Below are 26,287 nucleotides of genomic sequence, written 5' to 3' on the forward strand. Positions count from 1 at the left end.
CATTTCTGTCTTTTATTGTGCCCATCTTTACATGAAATGTTGCCTTGGTATCTCTAATTTTCTTGAAGAGATCTCTAGTTTTCTCCATTCTAATGCTTTCCATTATTTCTTTGCACTGATCGCTGAGGAAGGCTTTCTTATATTTCCTTGCTATTCTTTGAAACTCTGCATTCAAATGGGTATATCTTTCCTTTTCTCCTTTGCCTTTAGCTTCTCTTCTTTCCTTGGCTACTTGTAAGGCCTCCTCAGACAACCATTTTGCCTTCTTGCATTTCTTTTTCTTCAGGATGGTCTTGATCACTGTCTCCTGTACAATGACATGAACCTCCATCCATAGTTCTTCAGGCATTCTGTTTATCAGATCTAATCCCTTGAATCTATTTGTCACTTCCAGTGTATAAATATAAGGGATTTGATTTAGGTCATACCTGAATGGTCTAGTGGTTTTCCCTACTTTCTTCAATTTCAGTCTCAATTTTGCCATTAGGAGTTCATGATCTGAGCCACAGTCAGCTCCTGGTCTTATTTTTGCTGACTGTATGGAGCTTCTCTATCTTCGGCTGAAAAGAATATAATCAATCTGATTTTGATATTGACTATCTGGTGATGTCCAAGTGTAGAGTCGTCTCTTGTGTTGTTGGAATAGGGTGTTTGTTATAACCAATGTGTTCTCTTGGCAAAACTGTTAGCCTTTGCCCTGCTTCATTTTGTACTCCAAGGCCAAACTCTTCTGTTACTCCAGGTATCTCTTGACTTCCTATTTTTGCATTCCAGTCCCCTGTGATTAAAAGGACATCCTTTTTTTGGTGTTAGTTCTAGAAGGTCTCGTAGGTCTTCACAGAACCATTCAACTTCAGCTTTTTGGCATTAGTAGTTGGGGCATAGATTTGGATTACTGTTATATTGAATGGCACTATACAGAGATCATTGGAAACAAACAGAGATCATCCTGTCATTTTTGAGATTGCCCCCAAGTACTGTGTTTTAGACGCTTTCATTGACTGAGGGCTACTCCATTTCTTCTAAGGGATTCTTGCGCACAGTAGTAGATACAATGGTCCTCTGAATTAAATTCGCCCATTTCGGTCCATTGTAGTTCACTGATTCCTAAAATGTCGATGCTAACTCTTGCCATCTCCTCTTTGACCACTTCAAATTTACCTTGATTCATGGACCTAACATTCCAGGTTCCTAGGCAATACTGTTCTTTATTGCATTGGACTTTACTTCCATCACCTATCACATCCACCACTTGCTCATTTTCATAAAGCAAGACTGAAAGCTACAGATATAAACCTGTTATATTTTAGTCTTATAATATATGATTGTCTATCAAAAAATAAGTCTGTACCTAAAAGAATTTAATAATTGCTTATTGGATGAAGTGGATCTTGTTTTTAAAACACATACAATAAAAATGTGTATTTATAATCTCCATTCTTATTCCTGAGCCAATTTTAAAAAAGTTAAATTTTATCACTTAGACTAAAAAGACACTATTCATAAACAAAAAGTCTCCTATAAACAGGCCAATAGTTATGTTCCTTGAAACACCTAATCAAAACACTTTACTCTTTGCTTTCCTAAAGATATGAGCAAACTTCTCAATTACCAAATGGTATTCAATGAAAAGAAAATCTCTGAAAAATATCACATACGTATTTTTAGGTGCATAATAATTTTGATCTTAGTCTAGTTTATAAGATTACCTGAGCATATTGTTTCTAACTTAAAGTGACAAGGTTTCTAATGGAGTTTAATAAGTCAGTCAATCAATTGATCAGTAAATTCTGTCACTGCACCCTTACGGTTATGAAGTAGCTAATAAAATTAATATAGGATAATACCAAAGCACCTAAGATCAAACATAACAACCTTTGCAAAAACTGGTAAGATATTTTAGCAGGCTGGATAAACACACTTCTGTGCTCCATAAGAACCAGGACTGAAGGAGCTACAGTATGGTACCATTGATAACTTTTAAGTCCCTCAAAAACAGTATCATGTTATATATACAAAAGGTAGATGTAATATAAATGTAGAATTCTTTTGCAAGAAAACATGGTTATTCATTTAACCACGATTGCTATCACTGTACTTAGTGACTGTATTAGAATTGCCCAATGTCTTATCACAATTGCTTTTCTAGGCTGAACTACATAACTCTATTAAGAGGAGACTATTTCTCTTCTAGGACCATGTCCATGAGCTTCATTGATCATATTAACATTAGAGTAACTCTCCAGCCATGTCAGATACTATTCATGTTGAGTAGTCACCTTACCTGAAAGCTCAGATTATAAAGTTTAAGTGAAGCTCCATATTTTATATCCCAACTGATCACTGACCAATCACTGCAATTTTTCCGTAAAAAGCACTATGCTATCTTGAGGAAAATATAAAAATAAAAAATCTGTGATCACCACTGACTACCTAGCTGGAAAGAGCAGTTACATGCATGTGCATTGGGGTGTCCTGACTGATTCAACCGGAGAGTGGACAGTTCTTCTAGATACCCGTGGCCCATTCTAGGATTTAATCTGCAAGAATATTTGTATAGAATTGGAGGGGAAGGAAAGTGGCAGGTTGGGTTCAGAATCCCGGGTTACCCACTACTTCTCAGCGTATCTTGGAAAATAACATTATCTTAAACTCTAATGCTATTTTTAACATGATGAAAATAATTATACTTACTTTATAGGGTTTTAAGAGTCAGATTAGATAGTAAATGTGAGGTGCCCTGCAAAGTACCTGAGTGCCTGACAGCTAACAAGTGAACAATATATGTTGGCTGTTTGATCAATTAATTCCCCTAGCACCTGTTTTCCCTTTAGGAGAGTGGAGTTCAAGATACTGAAGCTAAAGACCCTGCTTTCAGTAGAACTTTGTGAGATTTAAGGCCCACACCAACTGCTCGGGGGCTCAGAGAATAAAGTCAGATTCAGGGCTGGAGGAGAGGTAATCTCCAAACCTCTGCTTGGAACACGGTGAGGCTGGAGGCCTCACAGTGCCCTTGGGCACCACAAGATTTCTGGATTTGGGAGCACCAGGAGAGAAGCAAAGGGCTCAGCCATAGGGCACCTCCCCTTTGTGGTTTTTGGGAAAGAAACCTCAAGGCGAGCAGAAGAGAAAACTATGGGGAACGGGTCCTGGGCAGATCTGAGAAACCAAATATTTCAGAAATAACTGGAATAGTCTGGAAGGGTATGCTATGAACCTCATTTTGTATACAACAGGCCGGTAGGGCCTGGTAACTTTTGCCTCGTTAACATACAAATATAATAACAATATAAGGCAGAGTAAGCGATGAGCAGTAACCGCCATAACAGACACTGTGAAGTTCAAGGGAGGGAGATATCAGCGTAAGACAGTGTTCAGAGATCCAGAGCTTAGCAGGCCCCTGCCTACTGGTGGAGCTTAGGTGGGTCTTTCAAGCTGGAAAAATGGGTGAGCAAAGTGTGGAAGGAACATGTGGTGGTGGTGGTGATTTAGTCACTCAGTCGTGTCCGACTCTCTTGCGACCCCATGGACTGTAGCTCTCCAAGCACCTCTGTCCATGGGATTCCCCAGGCAAAAATATTGCAGTGAGTTGCCATTTCCTTCTCCAAGGGACTTTCCTGACCCAGAGATCCAACCGGCATCACCTGCATTGCAGGTGGTCTCTTGCAAGGCAGGCTGATTCCTTACCAGAACCACCAGGGAAGCCTGGAAGAAGCATGTGCATGGGGTTGTGTGGACAATGGCTGGAATATGTGTGTGTGTGTGCATGTGCACACACAAGGGAACATGGGGAAATGGGTTACAAAACTAGTCTGGGGTCATATTTGAATGGCCAAAGGATAGGGATTTGTTCCTGTAAGTGATAGGGGACTAGAGAAAAAAAGATTTTGAATAGGGAAGACTATACTGAAACTAATGACTGATAAAATTAACCTGGCTATCTGTGTGGTATAGAGCAGAAGAAATGTGTAGGGGTATGTAAAGATGGTTAGAAAACTCTTTACAGATGTAGCAGGAGAACAGTAGGATACAAGGTTAGATTGGCGTAACATTGCTTACTATCTTCTAAAATAGTGCTTGCAGGGGAGAAAAGAAAGTCTAATTAGGAGAAGTATGGGCTTCCATTACTTCTCAATATCCATTCATAATTTTCTCACGACTACTTCTCCATGCCCCAGTGGACATGTAGGTAAGCCACGCTTGCTTGTTCATGAGTTACATAAGCATTTTTCATGATCCACTGAACTGCTTAATGTGATTCAAAAGCAATCTTAACCTCTCTATCTCAGGTCTAATTGAGACTTCTGTTTTGGACATGTAACTGTGTTCCCGTAATATGTTCTCAAGCATTTCAAACCCCCAATATTGATACATCTCTTATATTATGATAGTTATGATAGAACAGTATCATATAAAAACATTGTTTTCCCTTGTTCAGACTATCCCTGAAAGAAAACCTTTCCAATAGGTTTATAAAGTGATTCAGTAGTTTTCCTGCTGCTGACCCCACTGACTATCGGTATAACACAGTTGGTGTCACTCCCCTGCCAACATTCAAGTAGGAAAAAACATTCCATTCAACTTGAACAATGACTCAGTTTTTTCAGGACATTCTCAAAACTACAAATACTCACTTGAGCTCTTTAGCAAGATTCTTAGTAAAAGACCATCGTGATGCAGTAGGGTTTCCAGAAGCAGGTTCCGATTACAACCTGGCTGGGATAAGAGCAGTTTCAGTTGACCCTCGGCTGTCAGTCGTCCAGCTGATGGAGTCCTTTCAAAATGCAAGATAAAGATGGAGTAATGAAGTTAATTTATCTATGAAATTAATAGCTTTAAAGTACAGATGTAATGCTAACTCCTTTAAATGTCAATTCCTCCCAGATTACTGTGAAAATGCTTTCAAGCTTGCTTACTTCAGGGTTGCTCAGGGAAGGAATTACATTTAATCTCTACTAGCTAAAAGCAAATTAACATTTGGTAGCCTGCCAACTTTAAAACTGATACAAAATAACCATGCCTACATTTCACAGGACTATGTTTTAATGTTGTGGAGCAAAATAAAAATGATTTATGAATTTTTGAAAGCATTTATTTGTTCATTCAACAAACACATGAGTGCCTACTATGTGTTATGAACTTCTTTCATTATTCACGGAAAGATGTTACAGTATGTTTTAGCTGCTAACTTGCCATGTACTATGATTGCTGATAAAATGAAAGGAATTCAAAGCTTCTGTCAGAGGTCAACCATAATCTAATTTTTTAATATGTTAAAGCCATAAGTCAACAGGCAATTATCAGAACAACTCTTAAGAGTCACACTGTTACCTACTTGGGTAATCAGTTGGTCTTTTTTTTTTTTTTAAGATTTTTTTTTTTTTGACGTGGACCATTATTAAAATCTTTATTGAATTTATTGCAATTTTGCTTCTGTTTTATGTTTTAGTGTTGTGGCAGTAAGGCATGTGGGATCTTAGCTCACCCACCAGGGATCAAACCTGCAACTCCTGCATGGGAAGGTGAAGTCGTAACCACTGGACCACCAGGGAATGTCCCCTGGGTAATCAGTTTATCAAAGAGAAGTAATTCCAAAGCAAATAAGTTTCTACTTGGGAAACTATCATCTGCATTGAATAGAAAATTAATATCAGGTCCCCCAAATCACCACAATAGTTTACCAATGAATCTGGAGATAAGGAAATGAGGTAGAAACTAAAAACTGGTAACATTATTCACTTTTTCCTTCTAAGGTCTCAAGGTTTAGATTGGTAAAAGGCCATAGCACCTCAGATAGGCTTACCCACTCCAGTATTCTTGCCTGGGAAACCCCATGGACAGAGGAGCCTGGCGGGTTATAGTCCATGGGGTCGTAAAAGAGTCAGACACAACTTATCAACTGAACAACAGCAAAGTGAAGGAAATGACCAAACTCAATCTGACCGTGGCCACAAGGATGGTGGGAATAAGGAGGGAGGCAGTGGGAAGGAAAGAGCAACATCAAGGTGGGACTGACAGAACTACATGTATGCTTTAGGCGGAAGAAAGCAGAACAAAGAAAACTGCTGAGAGATGATTTGTGGCATCATTTCAAGACGAAATGTACTACATGGTGGACCACCCACATGGTCTAGACAAAGGTTTTTCCAAAGCCTGGGCCCTGGACCAAAAACATCATCATCACCGGGGAACTTGTGAGAAATGCAATTTCCCAGGTCTCATCCCACGAGAAATTCTGGGAATGGGCCCCAGAAATCTGTGCTTTAACAAGCCTCCTCCAGGAGATTCTGAAGCATACCAGGGTTTGAGAATCGCTGTGGAAGGCAGTGCTTTTTGGGGCATGGGTAGCAGAGCATACAGATTTTAGCACTTTATTATTTCATCAATAAACGCTTTATCTCTCCACTCAGATCCAAGCCTCAGGGGCACACTTAGTTTATACCCCAAAGCTCCTACCAAAGAGCTAAGCGTGTTTAAGGGCTCTGTAAATGTTGATGAGCTGATTGACTCATCTGCTCGTAAATAGACAAACTCTTAAAAAAAAGAGGATGCATTGCCAAAATGCTAGTTTAAACAAAAGTGAGAGCATTTAAAGACATAAAATGAAATTTCAAAACATCTCCCCCTTGACTCGGCTGGGCATTTGGAACATCTCACAACCTTACGATGCACAAAATCACCTGAACTTTGGACCAGCTCAGGTTTCCCATGTGAGACTCTGATAACATTAACTCAAGTCACAGAAACCCCCCAGTAACTGGTGAGGCAGTGTTAGCTAGGAAAACCTGTGCCCTGGATGGGCAATAAAGAGAAAAGCAGGGAGTTATTTAGCTCTCAGACCAGAGGAAGCACGCCTGGCAGTTCAGCAGCTCTGAATTCCTTCGGGCATTCCCAGGTTGGGCTGGTTCTTGCAGTCATTCCAAATGTGGCACCAAAGGAAGAACACATTTGGTGAGCCCTTTGGGCTGAAATATTGAAGCATATCCTCCCAATGGCTCTCCTTGTTTCCATCCTAAACCCCAAGTGCTGACTTCAAGAAACTTGCTTGGTAGATGAAAAGCCGCTAATTGTTTGTAAGTTGTGTATTAATACTGACTTAGTTTTTGAACATTTCCTACCTATCTGTTTTGCTTGAGTTGAGTGCTGACTTTAAGGATACGTTTAATGAACTGGAACATCCAGTCTGATGGAGTTTAGAAAAGGAAGGGGATAATTGAGAGACAGTTTGAAGAAGGAGACAGGGGCCAGCTCATGGAGGAGCCAAGGCGGAGACTTTGGACCTGTTAAGGCGTTTTAAGGCAGACGAGTTTCCTGACCTGGCTGCAGTATGGAGAATGAACTGGAGGGAGGCTTATGTTTTTGCTCAGGCCGTTCAGACACGGAATAAGGCAAAATAATTTGAATGTCATTTCATAGAGTGGTATCCGAATACCTGGTTATAAATAAAACCTCTCATTTACCAGATGGGAAGCTATTTGTTGAAATGTACCTCAGTTCTTGGATCTTTCCACTTATCACAGATTTTGAAATGTACAGTAGAGTGACTCACTATAAGAAAAAAATAAAAGATTACAAACATTCCTCAGTCACTGAGCTCCGAGTAATAAATGCATTGAGGAGTCTGCACTGGGCATATGGAGAAGCATATGTTCCCTCATCCTCTGAGCTGGTGGAGCTGTGAAAGTGAGATGAGCCTCACAGAAAATGACAGAAAAGGAAATTTTTTTATATATGTATCAAATATGTACATGTTGAATTCCACTATAATACAAAGAAGAGAACAGAATTGATAAATCCACTGGAACTCATAAACCCTACATTAGCAGACAGGACAAATTTATGGTTGGGTTATATCAGGCTTATACTCTAAACAGTGCTGCATTCCTGGGCATGAAGAGGCCTAAGAACTCTTTCAAATCCAGGCAATAAAGGGGCTCAAAAATTACCTGTTTATGAAACTAACAAATTATTATTATGGAATCGCTATGAAAAATCTTGGTTGTATTTGAGTGTGTTTATTTTATGAAAATGTATCAAGTAGTTTGGAGCAGGGATAGGCTACTAACTACAGTATTCTTGGGCTTCCCTGGTGGCTCAGATGGTACAGAATCTGCCTGTGTTGCAGGAGACCTGAGTTCCATCCCTGGGTTGGGAAGATCCCCTGGAGGCTGGCATGGCAACCCACTCCAGTATTCTTGCCTGGAGAAGCCCCATGGACGGGGGAGCCTGGCGGGTTACAGTCCATGGGGTCGCAAAGAGGTGGACATGACCGAGCGACTACGCACAGCACGTCAAGTATTTTACTTGCAATTTCGGCAATTTTCTAGCATGTGTTCACACTGCAGTAGAAAGTTTAAAAATGTTAGACGCATAAGTGAACAATGGCTTGACTTTCAACCACAGCTGTGCATGGAGCACAGGGTAAGAAAAGACTCTGTAGTAAAGTCAGACCACAACACAGCAGCCTCACTGTTCAGGTCACATGACCGTGGGGGTCACTGCCCCTATTATATACAAAACGTGCAGAAGCTGTCAGAACAGGGCAACACTGGAACGGACCCTGAAACACACAGCTTGGGATAAAGCCGAGCGGTGCTGGGTGCTGTTTTTCAAGACTAGATATTTACTTTAAATGAACAGCCATTATATGGTTCCACGTCCCTAAGAGATAAACTACATGAATCCAGGAGCCACGGGTGAGAGTTCTCTCCAAAGGATACTAGAAGCCACCTTCTCACCAGAGCTCCTGATTATCCACTGGGAATTTATGTTTTCCATTCCCATAACTCCCCACAGTGTCTTGGGAAGTGGAGGTCCTGGTGTCTATGGTAGAGTGAGTTGGGGAATGCAACCTCTACCAGGGGACCATGAAGAATTCTACTAAACGTAATGTTATGCCTGCCATCATCTAGGTATTTTTGGATTCCCATGCCAGTAGTCCAGCAGGCAAAGAAATGAGCCACCATACCGGTAAGGGTGATAACTCTGACTATCACTGAGGAGCTAGAGTCGCTACCGCACATGGGGAGCAGGGAGGAGTATATTTGTAAGTCAAGGGATTCACCAGGGAGTCAAGAGATGATGCTCTCATGACTGCTCACAAGCATAAGTAGGTGGCCGAAGTAACCACATTCTGATCAGGGAATGGTAGTCATGGTTTGGCATCTCAAGGAGGAGGGCCTCAGTGTCTGTGCTAGGTAGGCAACACACTCAACAGGTGGGATGACCGAGGGGGAGGGGAAGCCAGAATAAGTGGTAGAGCAATGTAATGATGATGATAACTTGCAGACTCAGGAATAATGACAGCTGGGGACACGCTAGCTTGTCCCATTAACTTAAGCATGTCATTCAGTGCTGCTGTGTTAGGAAAGAACTACGTTTCAGAAAGTGGCAGATCTTATCAGTTATCCAAACATGTTAAAAGCCAACTCGAAGTGTGATAAAGTAGAAAGAATATTGAACTGCTTTCTGGTTTTTTTTCCACCAGCCATCACACCTTGAAGAATCAACGACAAGGTCTGGATAACTTAAATAATGAGTAGTGGATTCCAGTGGTACAAGGGTTAGGTCAAATGTCAGTGTCCCCACGTCCTTTTGCCCTTCCCACTCAGTTGACACTGACCTGCCTTATGCTGTCAGAATCTGCATTTCTCTACCTTCCAGCAAGGCAGGTTGGAAGTGCCAGCAGATTAACACCTCCAGAGTAGCCTTCAGCCAATGACTGATGAAAGTTTCTAACAAATTTCTCAGCATCCTTGTTCCTTTGGCAGAATAACTCTGCGAGATGTCTTTCACACTGGCTCCAAGAATTTCCCCAGGAGGTTTAAGTTCCAGTTACTCCTATGATTACACTGCTCTTTCTCTCTTTGTCTCATCTACTCCCATCGAGTGTTTCTTCCACTTAGAAAATAAACTATTCCCACCTCAATCCTTATCTCGAGGACTGCTTCTTGGGGAAATGTAAAATAAGACATCAGGAGTCATGTACGGATGGGCGAGTTGGACCATAAAGAAGGCTGAGCACTAAAGAATTGATGCTTTCAAACTGTGGTGCTGGAGCAGACTCTTGAGTGTCCCTTGGACAGCAAGGAGATCAAAACAGTTAATCCTAAAGGAAATCAGTCCTGAATACTCACTGGAAGGACTGATATGGTAGCTGCGTTCCAATACTTTAGCCACCTGATATGAAGAGCTGACTCACTGGAAAAGACTCGGATGCTGGGATTGATTAAGGACAAGAGGAGAAGGGGGCGACAGAGGATGAGATGGTTGGATGCATTATCAGCTCAATGCACATGAGCTTGAGCAAACTCTGGGACTTAGTGAAGGAAAGGGAGGCCTGACATGCTGCAGTCCGTGGGGTTGCAGAGAGTCGGACGCAACTGAGCGACTGAACAACAACAGAAAATAAGATATACATGGGGACACTTAGGATTTATCTCAGTGTTTGTTTCAGGAATACTGAGAAAATAGAGCAAGGTCATTTAGCTAATAAACATGGCAACTGGACTTTGAACCCAAGTTTTTCTGACTTTAAAATCCATGGCTATTCTACTACTGTGTTCCTTTCATTCAACCTGGTTAGTATTTGGTGTGTACGTTGTAATTTCAGCCTTGAGGACGTTTGGCTCTATTCAACTTCCTTGATTGAGGATACCATGTTTTTGACCCAAACTCAGGTTTGTGGTCTCAAGGCTGATTCCCAAATTGGAGCCATGTTATTTAAGGTATCTAGGGACTGATTTTGACCAGATGGTTCCTGTCATGGATTACTGGGTCAAATTTATACCAGAGACCATAAGTTAAATGATTCAGAGAACAAAGGCAAGGGCATAACTAAAGAGTAACCAATAGTAAAAACCCTAAAGTAGGAAAATGAAAGCAGAGAAGGAAAAGCTGTATTAACATTCTACTTTTGCCTTTCCAAAACTAATCCTTCCAAATCATTCTAGGAAAATAAGTTAAAACAAATATTAAGAGCAGTTCTATCATCTTTCTCTATTTCATTCATCTTTCTCTTTAGTACCTGTGAAAAAAGCTTGAGGAGATAGAAAATCCAAAATATTTTCTGCATCATTTTAATCATGAATGTACAAATTATATGTACTTATAACACTGAAAATGCTTGCATACATTTTAATCTATATAATGGGTATAGCCAAGTCTCTATGATCTTTATAGTTACAGATGATTCAATAAATAGAAATAAGACAGGGTTCACCTGCACATTTATATATAGGATTTGCTTTGATTTTTAATAACTTTGTCCACTGAGGTAGATGGCTACACTTAGAGAGTCTCATTTTTTCAGAGTTACAATAATGGGCACACAACTTAAAGAACAGGCGTATGACCTGTAAGGACCTGAATTATTTCTTGATTTCAGTAAATTAAACTTTTTCACTTGGGATGACCCTTTTTCTCAAAAATCATCCAAAGATATAATAGTGCCCCAAATTCATTGCCCCAGCTCCACACTTTAGAGTTACACAAGTTAGTGTATCTTATTTCTAAAAAAACATGTGAGAATCTAATTTTAATTTTAAAAACAATACTTCATGCAAACGATTACTTTTGGACTCCCCCAGAAGTGCTATTCTAGTACCTGAGGCACAAAGACATTGGATCCTACTGAATCACTCAACCATCCTTTTAGAGGACCAGAAGTTACCTCTTTGGGGTCCTTTAACTATTATTGATCCTTGTCTATCAGATAAATACCTTATTAGAGGAGTTCAAGAAAGGTCTCTTCTGACATCACACTTCTGATATGAGACCCCACAAGAAAGCAGTTCAATATTCTTTCTACTTTATCACACTTCGAGTTGGCTTTTAACATGTTTGGATAACTGATAAGATTTGCCACTTTCTGATAGTTCTTTCCTAACACAGCAGCACTGAATGACTGTTTAGTAAGCACTTATGTCGTGGGTGCCGTGTAGGCATCTAGCTAATTAAATCTTCATGACTCTGTCATGGGAATATCTCATGAGCTAAGGGAAGAAAATGTTGCAAGATGTGAGGAGTAGACCATGGTATCACACCCTGTTTTCAAGTGGATCGATGTAATCGTATTGTATTTATGTCTCAATTTCCTCACAAAGATACAAGCTATTTAATTTTCCAAAATTACAAAACTATACAAGTCTGCAAACCTGCCTAATCCGAAAACCTATAGTTGTCTTTTATCCTCTCATTCGGAGAAGGCAATGGCACCCCACTCCAGTGCTCTTGCCTGGAAAATCCCATGGACGGAGGAGCCTGGTGGGCTGCAGTCCATGGGGTCGCTAAGAGTCGGACACGACTGAGCAACTTCACTTTCACTTTTCACTTTCATGCATTGGAGAGGGAAATGGCAACCCACTCCAGTGTTCTTGCCTGGAGAATCCCAGGGACGGGGGAGCCTGGTGGGCTGCCGTCCATGGGGTCGCATAGAGTCGGACACGACTGAAGCGACTTAGCAGCAGCAGCAGCAGCATCCTCTCATTGCTGGCTCCATTGCTATATTCTTTTTTATATAATACATTCAAGCCACAATAGAAAAAGAAAGATATGAAGAAATATCTAGCTACATCAAGTACCCAGCTCATCTGACACTTTCATGTCTTTTAATAACTGCTCCACAAACATGGCTTTTTCTCTGAAAATCCTTTCAAAGATCCAGCTGCTTGTCCATCCACACTGTGGAACAGCCATGTAAGAGCTTTGGTGTTCAAACATCTCTCATTACTTCTCCCCTGACTGTTGGCTCTATGTCAAAGCTTGGCATCTCATCAGAGTACAAGTTCTCTAAGCCTTTTTCTTCAGTGCTATGGAACAGCCTGACAGCAGCTGCTGGGAGACCAAAGTTCTCTTTTGTCCTCCTCCCCAGATGTTCACTCCCGAGGTTACTAGAAGCCACCTCCTCAATACAGCATTTTTCCCATCACTGAGCTTTACCACTCAGATCAAAGGTTTGAAAAGAGTTAAATATACCATTTAAAGTGGTACTGTCTGGAACAATACTACAATAACTCATTTGTTCCTTAATCCACTCATTCGGTAAACTAATATTTGCCGGCTGACTTCAAGGTACAAAGCGACAGAGACACAACAGTAAGTAAAAAACAAACAGTCATGATTTTTACAGAATTTAGTGCAGAAAACATATATAGTTTAAATGGTCATACAAACAAAGATGAAATTACAACTATGAAAACTCAATCAAGGAAAAGCACACGATGCTATCAGAAGATGTAGTAAGAAGTAAGCTAGTCTTTGGGGTTGATGAAAAGATTCCTTACAGAAGTCACACCGGAGCTGAGACGAAGATACATTGACATAACTAAGTGAAAGAGGAAGAAGGCCTTTCAGAGTAAGGTAAAGCATGTGCAAAGATCCTGTGGCAAAAAAGAACATTTTGTGACAAAGAAGTGTAAAAAAGGCTAATGCATGAAAAGCAAAAATCACAGGGTAGTGTGATATGAGAAGAGGTTGCAAAGATGGGTGAGCCACATCTATGTAGGTTTTACAGGCCATGGTAAATTTTGTATGCATGTTGAAGGATAAAGAGGAATTCAGGGAAGGTAGTGAACAGTTAAGTGTGAAAGGATAACGTTTAGTTTTGAAAATAGCTTTGGATTTGAGAAGTCTCTGGCTATAGTTTGGAGAATATTAGGAATGGGAATCAACATATACAGGAGGAAACAGAGGTATAGTCAGGAAACAGTCAGGAAAGAGACGAAGCACTAAGGCAAGGGTGGCACTATGGATAGCAGATATTAGGAGCTAAAATGAACTAGACTTAGTAATGAATTTGATCTCGTAGGAGAAAAAGAGGGAAATGTTCAGGATGCCTCCTGGTCTCTGGCTTATACAACCATGTGTGTGCATGCATTCTAACCATGCATCAGTCGTGTCCGACACCTATCCATGGGATTCTTCAGGCAAGAATACCGGAGTTGGCTGCCATGAGGCCCTCCATGGGGGATCTTCCTGACCCAGGAATCAAACCCATGTCTCATGTCTCCTGGATCAGCAGGTGGGTTCTTTACCACTAGGGCCACCTGGGAAGCCTCTATACAACCATGTGCAGGTACAATGAATCAAAATGGAAATAAAATAAAAGAGGATCAGTTGGGAGGGGAGTTTCCTAAGTTCAAATATGGTCATACTGAGCTTGAGGTCTGTGTTCACTAGGTATAAATCTGAAGAAGACATTCATGTATGAGTCACACACATGAATTAGTAGGTCTGCAGTCCTAGGAGAGATTAAAACTAGAGATACGGATTTGGGGGCAATTAAAAGTACATGAAACCACAGGCATGTGTGACTTCACCTAGAAAAGGTTCTATGATAGAATGTTAAAGATGCTCAATATTTTAATGGTGAGGCCATTAAACCTGCAAAGGAGACAGAGAAATTTTATTGCCTATCTTTTTCCTCTAACACCTAGCACATGCCTTACTTGGAAAAAAATTTTAAAATGCATTTATTGAAAGGATGAAATGAATACAACCTGGTAAATTGCACAAACGGAAAGACTCACATAGCATATAGTATAACGAAGCTAAAGGTAGCTTAATATTTAGGCAGGAGAAAAAAAGGATATAAATCCAAAACAGGATTGCACTGAGTAAAACCATAATGAAAACAAAAGCATAGTAGAAAGAAATATCTACAGCTCAGAATGGACTGGCCATGAATCAAAACATCATGTTGTCATCGTAACAGAAAATGAGCAGTGTAAAATGAATGGACTGTTTGCTCACACTGATTATATGCTACTTGGATTCAGTGTATGGTTATGACCTACTTAGCTAAGGAAGACCTGAAAAGTATTTGGAAATATTTAAAGAACCACAAGATGATGAAAGTTGGGAAAATAAAAAAAAAACATTATACTGCAACAATAGTATAATTGACTAAGATAATGTTTTTTCTTGAACATTTATATGAAAGCACAATATGCTGTCGTAGTACCAATCCTGAGGCTAATATATTCCCCACATGCCTTAGTTTAATCTAGGATGAAACTGATTGCCCTTTCTAAATCAACTCACATTGCTAGTCTACTACTGCTAGGGATAATGAATACAGTACATTTTAATTTTTGCCTTGAAAATACACATACTTTCCCTAAAGTAAACTCTTCTAAACTATTCAAGAGTTCTAGAAGAACATGAACAATTCTATTTTTACCAATTTATATACTTCATAGGCTTTCTCTAGAAATCCTATAGACAAATTAATGGTGCATACAGCTATTTATGCATCTGTAACTCTTGTTGTAAGTCTCAGTCTTATGTCCTTCTTGCTCTGCATCCTCCTTCTCACTTACTTTTAACTCATTATCTTAATATACTTAACATTGTTAAAAGTCAACTTAAATCTTTCTGAAACAATGCACAGCTGTAAATAAATAAGCAAATAGGTGATTAAATTCCTAAGATGCATCATAATTATTTTGTCTCAGCCTCACCCTTTCAAAAAAAAAAATCACAATCTATTTTCAGTTCTTCATTATTTAACCCATATGTATTTCCCTGAACAGTTCATTTTAGTTGCTAAGGTGAGGGATGGAGTTTAGAGCCTAATTTGAGGGATGAAAACACAGAAACAGCTGATACATGTGAGGAAATGGAAAGGTGAAATTTTTAAGGTCACAAGATGGTGGTCTAGGAATGTCTACTGCAATGCTTGGCAGATGCAAATCAGTAAGTTGAGCTATTTTAAAATTACTTTTGTTGCTATCCTGGGTTCCTCTGACTGTACCACTGCTCTGAACATGTTGGGTCATAAATCATGTGGATCAGGTCTTCCTAAGCAGATTATATAGGAAGGTCAGAGAGAATAACTGTCAGGACGCCAGGGTAGAGGGGCTCATCCTGTACTTGTGTGGGGAATTCAAAAAGGCAAAAGGGAGAACCAAAGGCGTTTCAGGAGAGAAAACTAGATAGAAAAAGACCAAAAACTAAGAACAGGCAATAAGTAAAAGTAAAACCTGTAGATTAACTATGTCTTAAAGACAAGAGAAGAGACTGAGAACTGGAGCAGAAAAGAGTGTTGGGTCCTCCAGGAAACAAGCCAGGCGGTGTGGAGGAGGCAGAGGCGGGGGCGGAGGCTCTTCTTGAGCAGCAGAATGGTATTTTTGTTGTTGTTGTCAGTCACTCAGTCGTGTCCGACTCTTTGTGACCCCATGGACTGTAGCCCGCCAGGCTCCTCTGTCTGTGGGATTCTCCAGGCAAGAATACTGGAGTGGGTTGCCATTTCCTTCTCCGAGAATGGTATTTAATATAAAACATATCAAATAATAGTAAAAATAGTCCATAGTAATAATGGACCAAGGTTGTTGTGATGTGTTGGAGAGAAAGACTGACTGGATCTAAAAGAACTATGGGGATGAATCAACTGAGGATGATAAAACACTAGGAACACGCAACAGAGAGCTCAATGGACTGCAGCCATGAAATTAAAAGATGCTTGCTCTTTGGAAGGAAAGTTATGGAACCTAGATAGTGTATTAAAAAGCAGAGATATCACTTTGCTGACAAAGATCCATATAATCAAGGCTATGGCTTTTCCATTAGTCATGTATGGATGTGAGAAGGCTGAGTGCCAAAGAATTGATGCTTTTGAACTGTGGTGACAGAGAAGACTCTTGAGAGTCGTTTAGAAAGCAAGGAGATCAAACCAGTCAATCCTAAAGGAAATCAGTCCTGAATACTCATTTGAAGAACTGATGCTGAAGCTGAAGCTCCAATACTCTGGCCATCTGATGGGAAGAGCCGATTCATTGGAAAAGACCCTGATCCTGGGAAAGATGGAGGGCAAGAGGAGAAGGGGGCAACAAAGGATGAGATGGCTGAATGGCATCACTGACTCAAGGGACATGAGTTTGAGCAAACTCTGGGAGAGGTGAAGGACAGGGATGCCTGGCATGCTCCTAAGAGAAAGGACACCATGCTGAGAGAACAAGGGAAGAGTGAAAAGAAGGATCCACTGAGGATATCATGCTGGATTTCCAGTAATACAGTGGCTAGCTCAAGAAATATGGACAGCCAGACACAGGATGCTGAAGTAAAGAAGTGCCCAGAGCTAGAAATCCTCTGTACAGAGGCTCTAGGGTAATACATGTTGACCAAAGAACTCCAAAAAATGAGGTTTCTCTTTCCTTTAAAAATTTATTTTTACCTTAATAAAATTAAGCTCCTTTCGTTATAGGCAATTTGGAAAATGCACAGATAAAAATGAAAATCGATCACAATCCTATCATACAAAGATAAAGTAAAAGTTCTCTAATGTAGAGTTTATACACCCTTTCAATATTTTTCTATACATCCTATTTTCATGCTATGTGTAGAGTAGTATGGCATAGTTTGTGTGTGTGGGTGCAAAGTCACTTCAGTCATGTCTGACTCTTTGTGACCCTATGGAGTGTAAGCCCCCTGGGCGCCTCTATCCATGGGAATCTCTAGGCAAGAACACTGGAGTGGGCTGCCATGCCCTCCCCCAGGGGATCTTCCCCACCCAGGGATGGAACCCATGTTTCTTGTGTCTCCTGCATTGGCAGGTGGGTTCTTCACCACTAGCGCTACCTGGGAAGCCGGTATGTTCATCACTTCTCAATTGTGTCCCATCTTCCAATAACTGTTCATTCCTTGGGAAACAGGGGTTCTCATAACCTGTAAGTTTGGGGAATTTTACACTAGATCCCTCCTTCAGGTAAACACTATATAGGTAAGTATATCAGAGCTCCTGCAAGTCGAACCATAAAAAGATACTTTACACAATGAATAACTGACAATCTTAGGTTTTTCTTAAATGCCTGTTGACATCACCCTCCCTTTGAACAGTGGAGGGGCAGTGGTCTGGCGCTTGGGCTTTAAGAGCAGACAAGCCTAGTTTCAGAGTCTGCCTCCCAGACTTGCTCTCTTCAGAAAGTTGTTACCTGCACATCACTTTACTCTCCATGAAAGCAGACTTCACAGACTGGGTGTGAGGCTTGAAAGAGATAATGTACATGAAGGACTGGGCATGTCAGTTTCAGAGTTATCACTCCAAAGTCTGGGTTGGCTTTGATTACTACATCATTACTAAGCTGCAGTTTTCCCATAACTATAAATCGCAATGATTTGCCATTTAATATTTTTCAAAATCAACCTTTTTAATGACTCCACAGTCGTCTATCACATGGCTAATTCATAAGTGAGTTGTCTAACTGCACACTGTGAAACATTCATTTCCATTTTTTCCTTTCACAAATAATACATTGATGAATATCCTTGCATATGAAACTTTCTCAACAGCTCTGATTAATTCCTTCTGATTGATTCCTAGAAATAGAATTGCTGGATAAAGGGCCATAATATTTTTAAGGTTTTTGATACAGTTTATTATATTGCCCTCCAGAAAACTTATATCCGTTGCATTTCCACTGTGAGCTGTGTAGTTACCACCATGTTCTAATCTTTTTGTGAAGATAATAGTAAAGATAGCTTGCTATAATCAAGCAGAAATAAAGAGAAGTCTTGTTACATGAAGAGGCATTTGAAAGATAGACCCATTTACCCTCTGACACCCCAGGCTCTAGACGGCCGAACAGAACAAACCTGGAGGTGGAATTCTTACAGAGCTATGCTTAAAGAAGTAACTCCAGTGGTTACAGGTTAAGATAAAAGCAGGTAATAAAAATAGATTAAAGCAAATGTGATAATAACACGAGAACAAGTATGTTTAGAAGTTTGAGAACTCATCACAATGACACATGCTGTTTGCTTAAGTCACACTGTAAAAGATCCAGTTCCTTCAGGTGTTTGCAGTAACGTATATCAAAGTCAGTTATTTAATTCTCAAAGACATAAGAGTATATTTTCATGCCAGCTGCAGTGTATGGAGATGACAGAGTATTAAAGGCTTTCATCATAAGGAATTGATGGGATCAGTCATAAGGAATTGTTCAGGGATGTTGAAAATGTTTTATATGTAAGTGAAATAACAATACTTTGAGGTCCTTGAAGGTAGGAGGATAAATATCTCATTAATCTCAGATTCCCCATTACGTACATGGGGACAGGCGCACGACAGGTAAGCAGTTACGTTTACTGTGTCTATAGAGACTTGTGAAAGAGGTTTTCCTGCCCTCTTTTTCCAGGTGGGATTCGTGTTCCTCAAGAGAGAAATACAGTCAGTCCATTTACATGGTGAGATCACTAATAGTGTATTTCCAAGGTGAATCAAGAATGTGCAAGAATTAACAATATCTCCTTCAGTTCTACATGATATATTTATTCACAGATACCAAGGAAAGGGACTTTCCAATGATATATTCAGCAAAGACTCAAACTGACATTACACGTAATGCCACAAAATGTCATCAGATTACTCTGGAAGTACATTTCATGCTTTAAATGCTTTTTCTTATGTTTAAATGCCGTTAATTAAATAATAAAAGTGAAAGACCCTATTCATAATTTTAAAAGTTACTCCTCTCTCAACTTTTACCTCAGGCTCTGAGTGAGTTACATGAATTATCCAAGATTATTGCTTTTTTTTTTTTCTTTTTTTTGACAATTAGTTGGAGAACTGTCATATCCCCAGTCATAGATCAAGAATGAATTTTTAAATGGATAGACAATTAGCTAAAATAAAAACTAAATTCCAAAAAATTCACATTTCTCTATCACTTTAGTAAAGCTATGTTAGGAGCATGATTGTGAGGCCTATATCTTGGATTCTTGGGCTCAAAAAAGAAATACACTCTTTACTTACCTGTGTAGTGTCAAAAAGTTTTAAGTTCTTTTTGTAAGTTTTTTAGGTTCTTTTACCTCCATGAATAAGAGTTTCTATTAAACTTCAAAGGAATCAAAGAATCATAGATGGTATAGGTTTTAGAGGCTCTCACCTGAGTAAAGAAGGGTAGAAATGTGTTATGCAAGAAAGCCAATGTAATGGTTGCTTGAAAACTGGCTTCAAGGAATCTGAAGAAGAATCGCCCAGGCCATGCTGGAAAGTCCTAGAGAAATAAAAATCATTATTTCAGAATATACAGGAAACATTAACTATTAAGACCATCAAAACCCATTTTTTTCTTAGTATTTAAAGTTACTGATTTTATACAAAACAGTATTGTGCTAGAATGAACAAATGTACCCACTCGGTATTTATAATTTAACAGATGATTCAGAGGCCTCTGTGAAACAACCTTTACACTTGGGAAGATATGATGATGCCATTATCATTTAATTTTTTAAAAAAATTCACATTATGAAATTTATAAAAAATGTATCAAAATGGTAAAATGAATATCACTCATTTCTCCCTCCCTCAACTGGAACCTAATAAATGTCAATATTTTGTCATTTTTGCTTCAATACTGTAAAAATGATTAGCATAAGGGTATTTCTTTTTACTCTTTAAAATGATTTATAAATATTAAACAATTAATGATAATTTATAATTAACTCTGTATGCTCCTAAGGGCTTACAGAAGGCAAATAAAGAAGAATTTAACTGTAAAACACAGGACGGTGATTTCAAAATCAGAACAATTTGGCCAGAATAACTGGTCTACAGCTACCTTTGGAGAAGTAACTATAACATTTTTCTAGGCTGGCCCAAATTCAACAATAAATCTTGAGGTAATAAGAAAGGATTTGTTACATAAAATCTTCAGTAGATAGCTTGGATAATAAAATATTTATAATAACAGAAAACTATATTTGCCTGCCTACATAGAGTGAAGAGTTACAACTGGGAGTATTTGAGAAATGGAATTGTTTGAAGTGGTACTGTCTCTCTTCATCTAGAGTACAAGAGCAATAGCATTTTTCAAATAATATGTAGAAAGGAATTCCACTTTGAAAACCCACCCCTGTCTTTGCATCCTACTTCCTACTTCTTTTTTTTTTTTTTTCCAGTATATGTGCTGCCGAAGTGAGCACTACTTCCTACCTCTCATATCCTCACATTCCCAAACTTGATCTGTCTCTCCACTGTTGGTCTTGCCAAGTAGAACACCTTCTAATTAAAGATACTTTGACATTTTTTTAGACTTTTAATAGATCATCTCCCCTTTGAAAGCCTTTTTTTTTTTCTCACTAAATTTCAGATAGAACAAAATTCCTTAAGTAGGCTTCAAAATGAGGCTGTCCTATTTCCATTCCATACTTTCCACCGTGAACCAGAGAAACAGGCACAGCCTAGGTCAGGACACCAAGACATGCTTTTCTCAAGAGTCTGGACTATGTATTAGCGATGAGGAATCACGGTTATGGCATAGGAGTTTTATCAGTTTTACATCTTAGAAAAATCACGTGTGCACTAGTGAGGAGAGTTGATGGTAGAAGATTAGGGCTAAAGGAAGGGAGATAATAAAGATGATATTTCAGTAAGCCAGGCAGAAGAAAAGTCCTAAACCAAAGTAAGAAGCAGAGGAGATAATGTGTATGGGACGAATATAAAAATAAATGAAACTAATAAAATTAACAATATTCATCCCCTAATGACATGGGGTTGGAGGCGGCATAAGGCAGAAGACAGAAGGAGAAATCTGGATGACTCGCTCTCCCCTTATTGGCTTTGCTTCCTGTTAGGACTTCACCACCTGTCCTTTTACATTCACTTTTTGCTGCCTGCTCCATACCCAAGGGGAGGGTCATAGGAGATCACAGATGAGCCTGCCGGAGTATGTGCAGGAGTTCTGGAGCCAGACATCCTGGGCTGGAATCTTGGGTGGGCTCTTTATTAGATGCGAAATGTTGTTTGGCAAGTGTGATGATTGAGATGACGCATACAAAGCATAAGGGCTCAGCACACGTCAAGTAATACCAGTATGATAACAACTGTAGCAAATACTTCTCGAGAAGGTCTACAACCTCAGAACTGACATGGAATACTAAGTGATCTAAATGATTGTCTAGGTACAGTTGTATCCTCAACATTAGGAAAAATAATGGAGGATCTAATAATAATAAAATGGTTATTTGGTGCCAAAATTCTTAGACTACAAACCACTGGCAATGCAATACTTCCGAGAACATTTCTGCCAGTCCCTAAACTCTTTTCCTCCACTGACAATTGCACTGGTAATAGTAAGGTTATTTGGCAATAATAAATGTTATGGCAGATGTTTATGGTCTCAGAGGAGGTGGGATCTGTATGAGCATTTAATTCCACAGCAAGATCCCAAATTAGTTTCATTATTCTGGAGAGTATAACAGGGTTAAAATTGGCCCACAAGCCTCCATGGGAAAATGAAATGATGATCTAGCTATTAGATAACCTCTAATGATGTCTTGGTGTACAGTTAAAATAGAAGATGCTCTAAATAATTCATAGTGGAGAGTAAAATACAACCGTATGAGCAACAGAATTATATTCTTCACAAGACATTAAAGAATCTTGATATTGCAAATGTGGATACTCCTTTAAAAACAGGTAATTTTCTGCAGGTTGCAGTAGAATACATTTTCTCAGCTTTCCAAATTAGCGGCCTCTTAAAGGGAAAAAAGATAAATTTGGGGAAATGCCTTGCCTTGCCTCCAACGTCACACCCCTTCTCTATCATTAACATCATACTGGCTCTGGGTTGATCACACTATACCAGATTCTGTCTCTTTGGTTTCCTCATCTACACACGTTGCCTTCCTTCAATTTCTCATTAACAACACTGATTGACTCCTTAGGCTTATGTAGCCAGTTGCTGCTAGAATAAAATAAATCCAATGTATATCAAAATTGGGGTAAACTGATACGCTAAAAAGAGTTAGCTGGGTTTTATGCTTCTCTTGTGCCACCCTGCTTTTGACTGCCCTCCCAGGAGGCTGAGTCTCATGATATGATGCTACTGAAATAAATCTCCAGGATGGAATTGAGGAAGTCCAAGGATGCAAGTTCCACAGGGGCAGAGGGTTTCAGGTCAAATGTCTGGTATCATCGGTAGCTACCACTGGAGGTACTCAATAAGTAAAAATAACAAGAGAAGACCACATTTCAGAAGAAGGCGAATTAGCTTGAGACTGAACTATTGCGATAACACTGGAATACCTGAGATAACTGAGGATACATGAGTCCTTCTGATGCCCCTAAAACCATTGTTGACTAACCATGAATATATGAGTAAATGAGTGAAAGTCACTTAGTCATGTCTGACTCTTTGCAATCCCATGGAATTCTCCAGGCCAGAATACTGGAGGGGTAGCCTTTCCCTTCTCCAGGGGATCTTCCCAACCCAGGAATTGAAACCAGGTCTACTGCATTGCCAGAGAAGGCAATGGCAACCCACTCCAGTACTCTTGCCTGGAAAATCCCATGGACGGAGGAGCCTGGTAGGCTGCAGTCCATGGGGTTGCTAGGGGTTGGACATGACTGAGCGACTTCACTTTCACTCTTCACTTTAATGCATTGGAGAAGGAAATGGCAACCCACTCCAGTGTTCTTGCCTGGAGAATCCCAGGGATGGGGGAGCCTGGTGGGCTGCCGTCTCTGGGGTTGCACAGAGTCAGACACGACTGAAGCGACTTAGCAGCAGCAGCAGCTACTGCATTGCAGGCAGATTCTTTACCAGCTGAGCCACAAGGGAAGCCCATGTAGAGATAACCAAATTCAATCTACTTCACCATTTAAACATAGTTCAAAGTCACTGCTTTTTCTTTAAGCAGGGCTACTAGCTCCTTGTCATTAAGTGAAAGAAATCAAAGTAAGATACTTGGAGTACAATAAGGCTTCCAACATTTCTCCTGCCCCTGGCTTGTGTTTCTCAAGATAGAAAATACCTCTCTGAGATTTGAAAATGATGACCTGAAGTTAGAAAATGACTGCTCTAATGTTTGGTCTAAAAAAAGTGTTAGTTGCTCAGTTGTGTCTGACTCTTTGAGACCCGATGGACTGTAGCCCACCAGGCTCCTCTGTCCATGGACTCCAGACAGGAATATCAGAATGGGTAGCTATTCCCTCTTCCAGGGGATCATCCCAACTCAGGGATTGAACCCAGGTCTCCTGCATTGCAGGCAGATTCTTTACCATCTGAGCCACCAAGGAAGCCCCAAGAATACTGGAGTGGGCTGCTATTCCCTTCTCCAGGGGATCTTCCTAAATAGTAAATACTGGGTTTTTTTGTTTTTTAAAGGAGTGAATAAACAGAAGATATTGTCAGACTTTGCTTAGTGAAAAGGAGGGTGAATTTCTGGGCCCATCTGTGAAGTCAGTCTTGGGTGGTACAGAGTGAAGGGGTAGATTGAGAACAGGACATATGGTGAAGAATCAGAACAAGACTTGATCCTAGAGTACCAGGCAGGAACCAGCTACTTAGAGATTCAGGGTACTGGCCTTCCTCAAAAGCAATGACTTGCTGTTTACCAGTGTTTTACTGTTTTAAGACCACCCATAAAGCGATTTGAGTTTAGTTTTTTTTTTTTTTTAAACAGATATTTCCCTTAAAAATAATGTTTAGATGGAAGAGTACAAGGGGAGCCATTTAATCTAAACAAAATGGCTCAGAGAATGAATTCTGTTTACTGGATCCTTTTGCATTCTGCCAGACTCTTTTTTAAAAACACATTTTACATATTTTTGTTTCTATTTCCATCTAGTCCACATTCATTTTTAACAACTTTATTGAGATATATAATTCACATACCACAATATTTGCTCATTTTAAGTACACAACTAAATGATTTCTACTATATTCACAGTTATGCAACTTTCACCACTATCTAATTTTATATCATTTTCTTATTAGGTTCAAAAGAAACCCATTCTCCCCTCCTCTCCTGCCCCTGACAATCACTAATCTACTTTTTGTCTCTATGATAGTCACTCTGTCATGCCCAACTCTTTGTGACCCCATGGACTATACAGTCTATGGAATTCTCTAGACCAGAATACTGGAGTGGGTAGCCTTTCCCTTCTCCAGGGAATCTTCCCAACCCGGGGACTGAACCCAGGTCTCCCACATTGCAGGCAGATTCTTTACCAACTGAGCCACCAGGGAAGCCCAACTTTCTGTCTCTATAGATTTGCTTATTCTGGAAGTTTCTAATAAGTTGATTCACAGTATATGTACTCTGTGTGTATGGCTTGTTTCACTTAGCATGCAGGTTTTGAGGTTCATCCCTGTTGTAGCATCTGTCAGTATTCCATTTCTTTTTAGTGGCTGAATAATATTCTACTGTATGGATATGCCACATACTGTTTATCTATTTACCAGTTGAGGGACACTTGGGTTCTTTCCACTCTGTCCTACTATGAAAAATGCTGCTATGAACTCTTGTGTGCAAATCTTTGCATGGGCATATGTTTGCATTTCTTTTGTGTCCATACCTAAGAGTAAAGTTACTGTGTCATTTGACCATGATGCTCAACACTGTCCATGAGCATCCCCTAAGCTTACCACTTTGAGGAACACCTGTTTCCAGTGCAAAAGACATTCTTGAGGTATGAAAGAAAAAGTTTTAGTCCAACATGTTCTGTTTCATTAGGGACAGTGAAGTAATTTCAAATAACTGAAGAAATAAACAAGCTAACCTTCAAACACCTAGCACCAGTTTGAAACCAAACTATAGAACAAGCACTGAAATACCTTGGAATTTAGTGACTCAAAAGTCATGTGACAAGTGAGCCCCAAAGATAGGTCTGCTGATCCCTGGCCCAGGGATCAACATTCTGGCCTATTTCTGATGACCCAGCCTTTGCCTGGCATGTTGGTAAACTTGCACTGAAATCCATTCTCCCATGTTATCAGATGAGGTAACATTGGAGACAATCAACCTTCAAAAAGTTTCCACTTTTAATTTTTATAGGATGAATCAAAACATTTGGAAATATATATAATGTTCAATTTCAACACTAAAAATTTTATCAGACTTTCCTATAATACTTGAGGGTGAATATTTCAACTTGCTCCCTGATGTGACAGCTGTGTTTAATCCTGGTGCTTAATCATAGGGCCTAAGGAGGCAACAGTATTTAATGAATTGAAACTAAACTGTATTTACCTAAAATTCTAAAAATTAACTTTCATTTGCTAGATAGAAACTAAAACTAACATTCTGTGCAAGTAAATGTAGTACATGAAACCACTATTTGCGTATGTTGTGTGAATGTGCATTGAGTACATGTCTGAAATGCAGCCTGACTGCCTTTATGAAAGAAGATAAGCATAACCACAGCGATAAGCATTTTGGAAAATATACAGTGAATATTTTATGTTTCAGCAGGTCTCTTTCCCTGGAGGACAAACCTAAAGTACTCCTTTTACAACATTCTAACAGAAATCTACAAAGGAGAGTTAAAAAAGGACACACGTTT

General features: G+C 39.6%; 1 protein-coding gene across 8 annotated transcripts in view; it reads right to left on the reverse strand.

Moving 5' to 3' along the window:
• Positions 1–26,287, reverse strand: part of KIAA0825 (KIAA0825 ortholog) — a 416,740-nt gene that overhangs the window by 237,384 nt on the left and 153,069 nt on the right. For all 8 annotated transcript variants that reach the window (XM_043913608.1, XM_043913607.1, XM_043913604.1 and 5 more), the window contains exons 13-14: positions 19,884–19,994; positions 4,635–4,774 (exon numbers count right to left, since the gene is read on the reverse strand). In XM_043913608.1, coding sequence (XP_043769543.1) covers positions 4,635–4,774; positions 19,884–19,994 — 251 coding nt within the window. The remainder of the gene's footprint in view (positions 1–4,634; positions 4,775–19,883; positions 19,995–26,287) is intronic.

The sequence above is a fragment of the Cervus elaphus genome, chromosome 9 (genome assembly GCF_910594005.1).
Source record: "Cervus elaphus chromosome 9, mCerEla1.1, whole genome shotgun sequence".
NCBI lineage: Eukaryota > Metazoa > Chordata > Mammalia > Artiodactyla > Cervidae > Cervus > Cervus elaphus.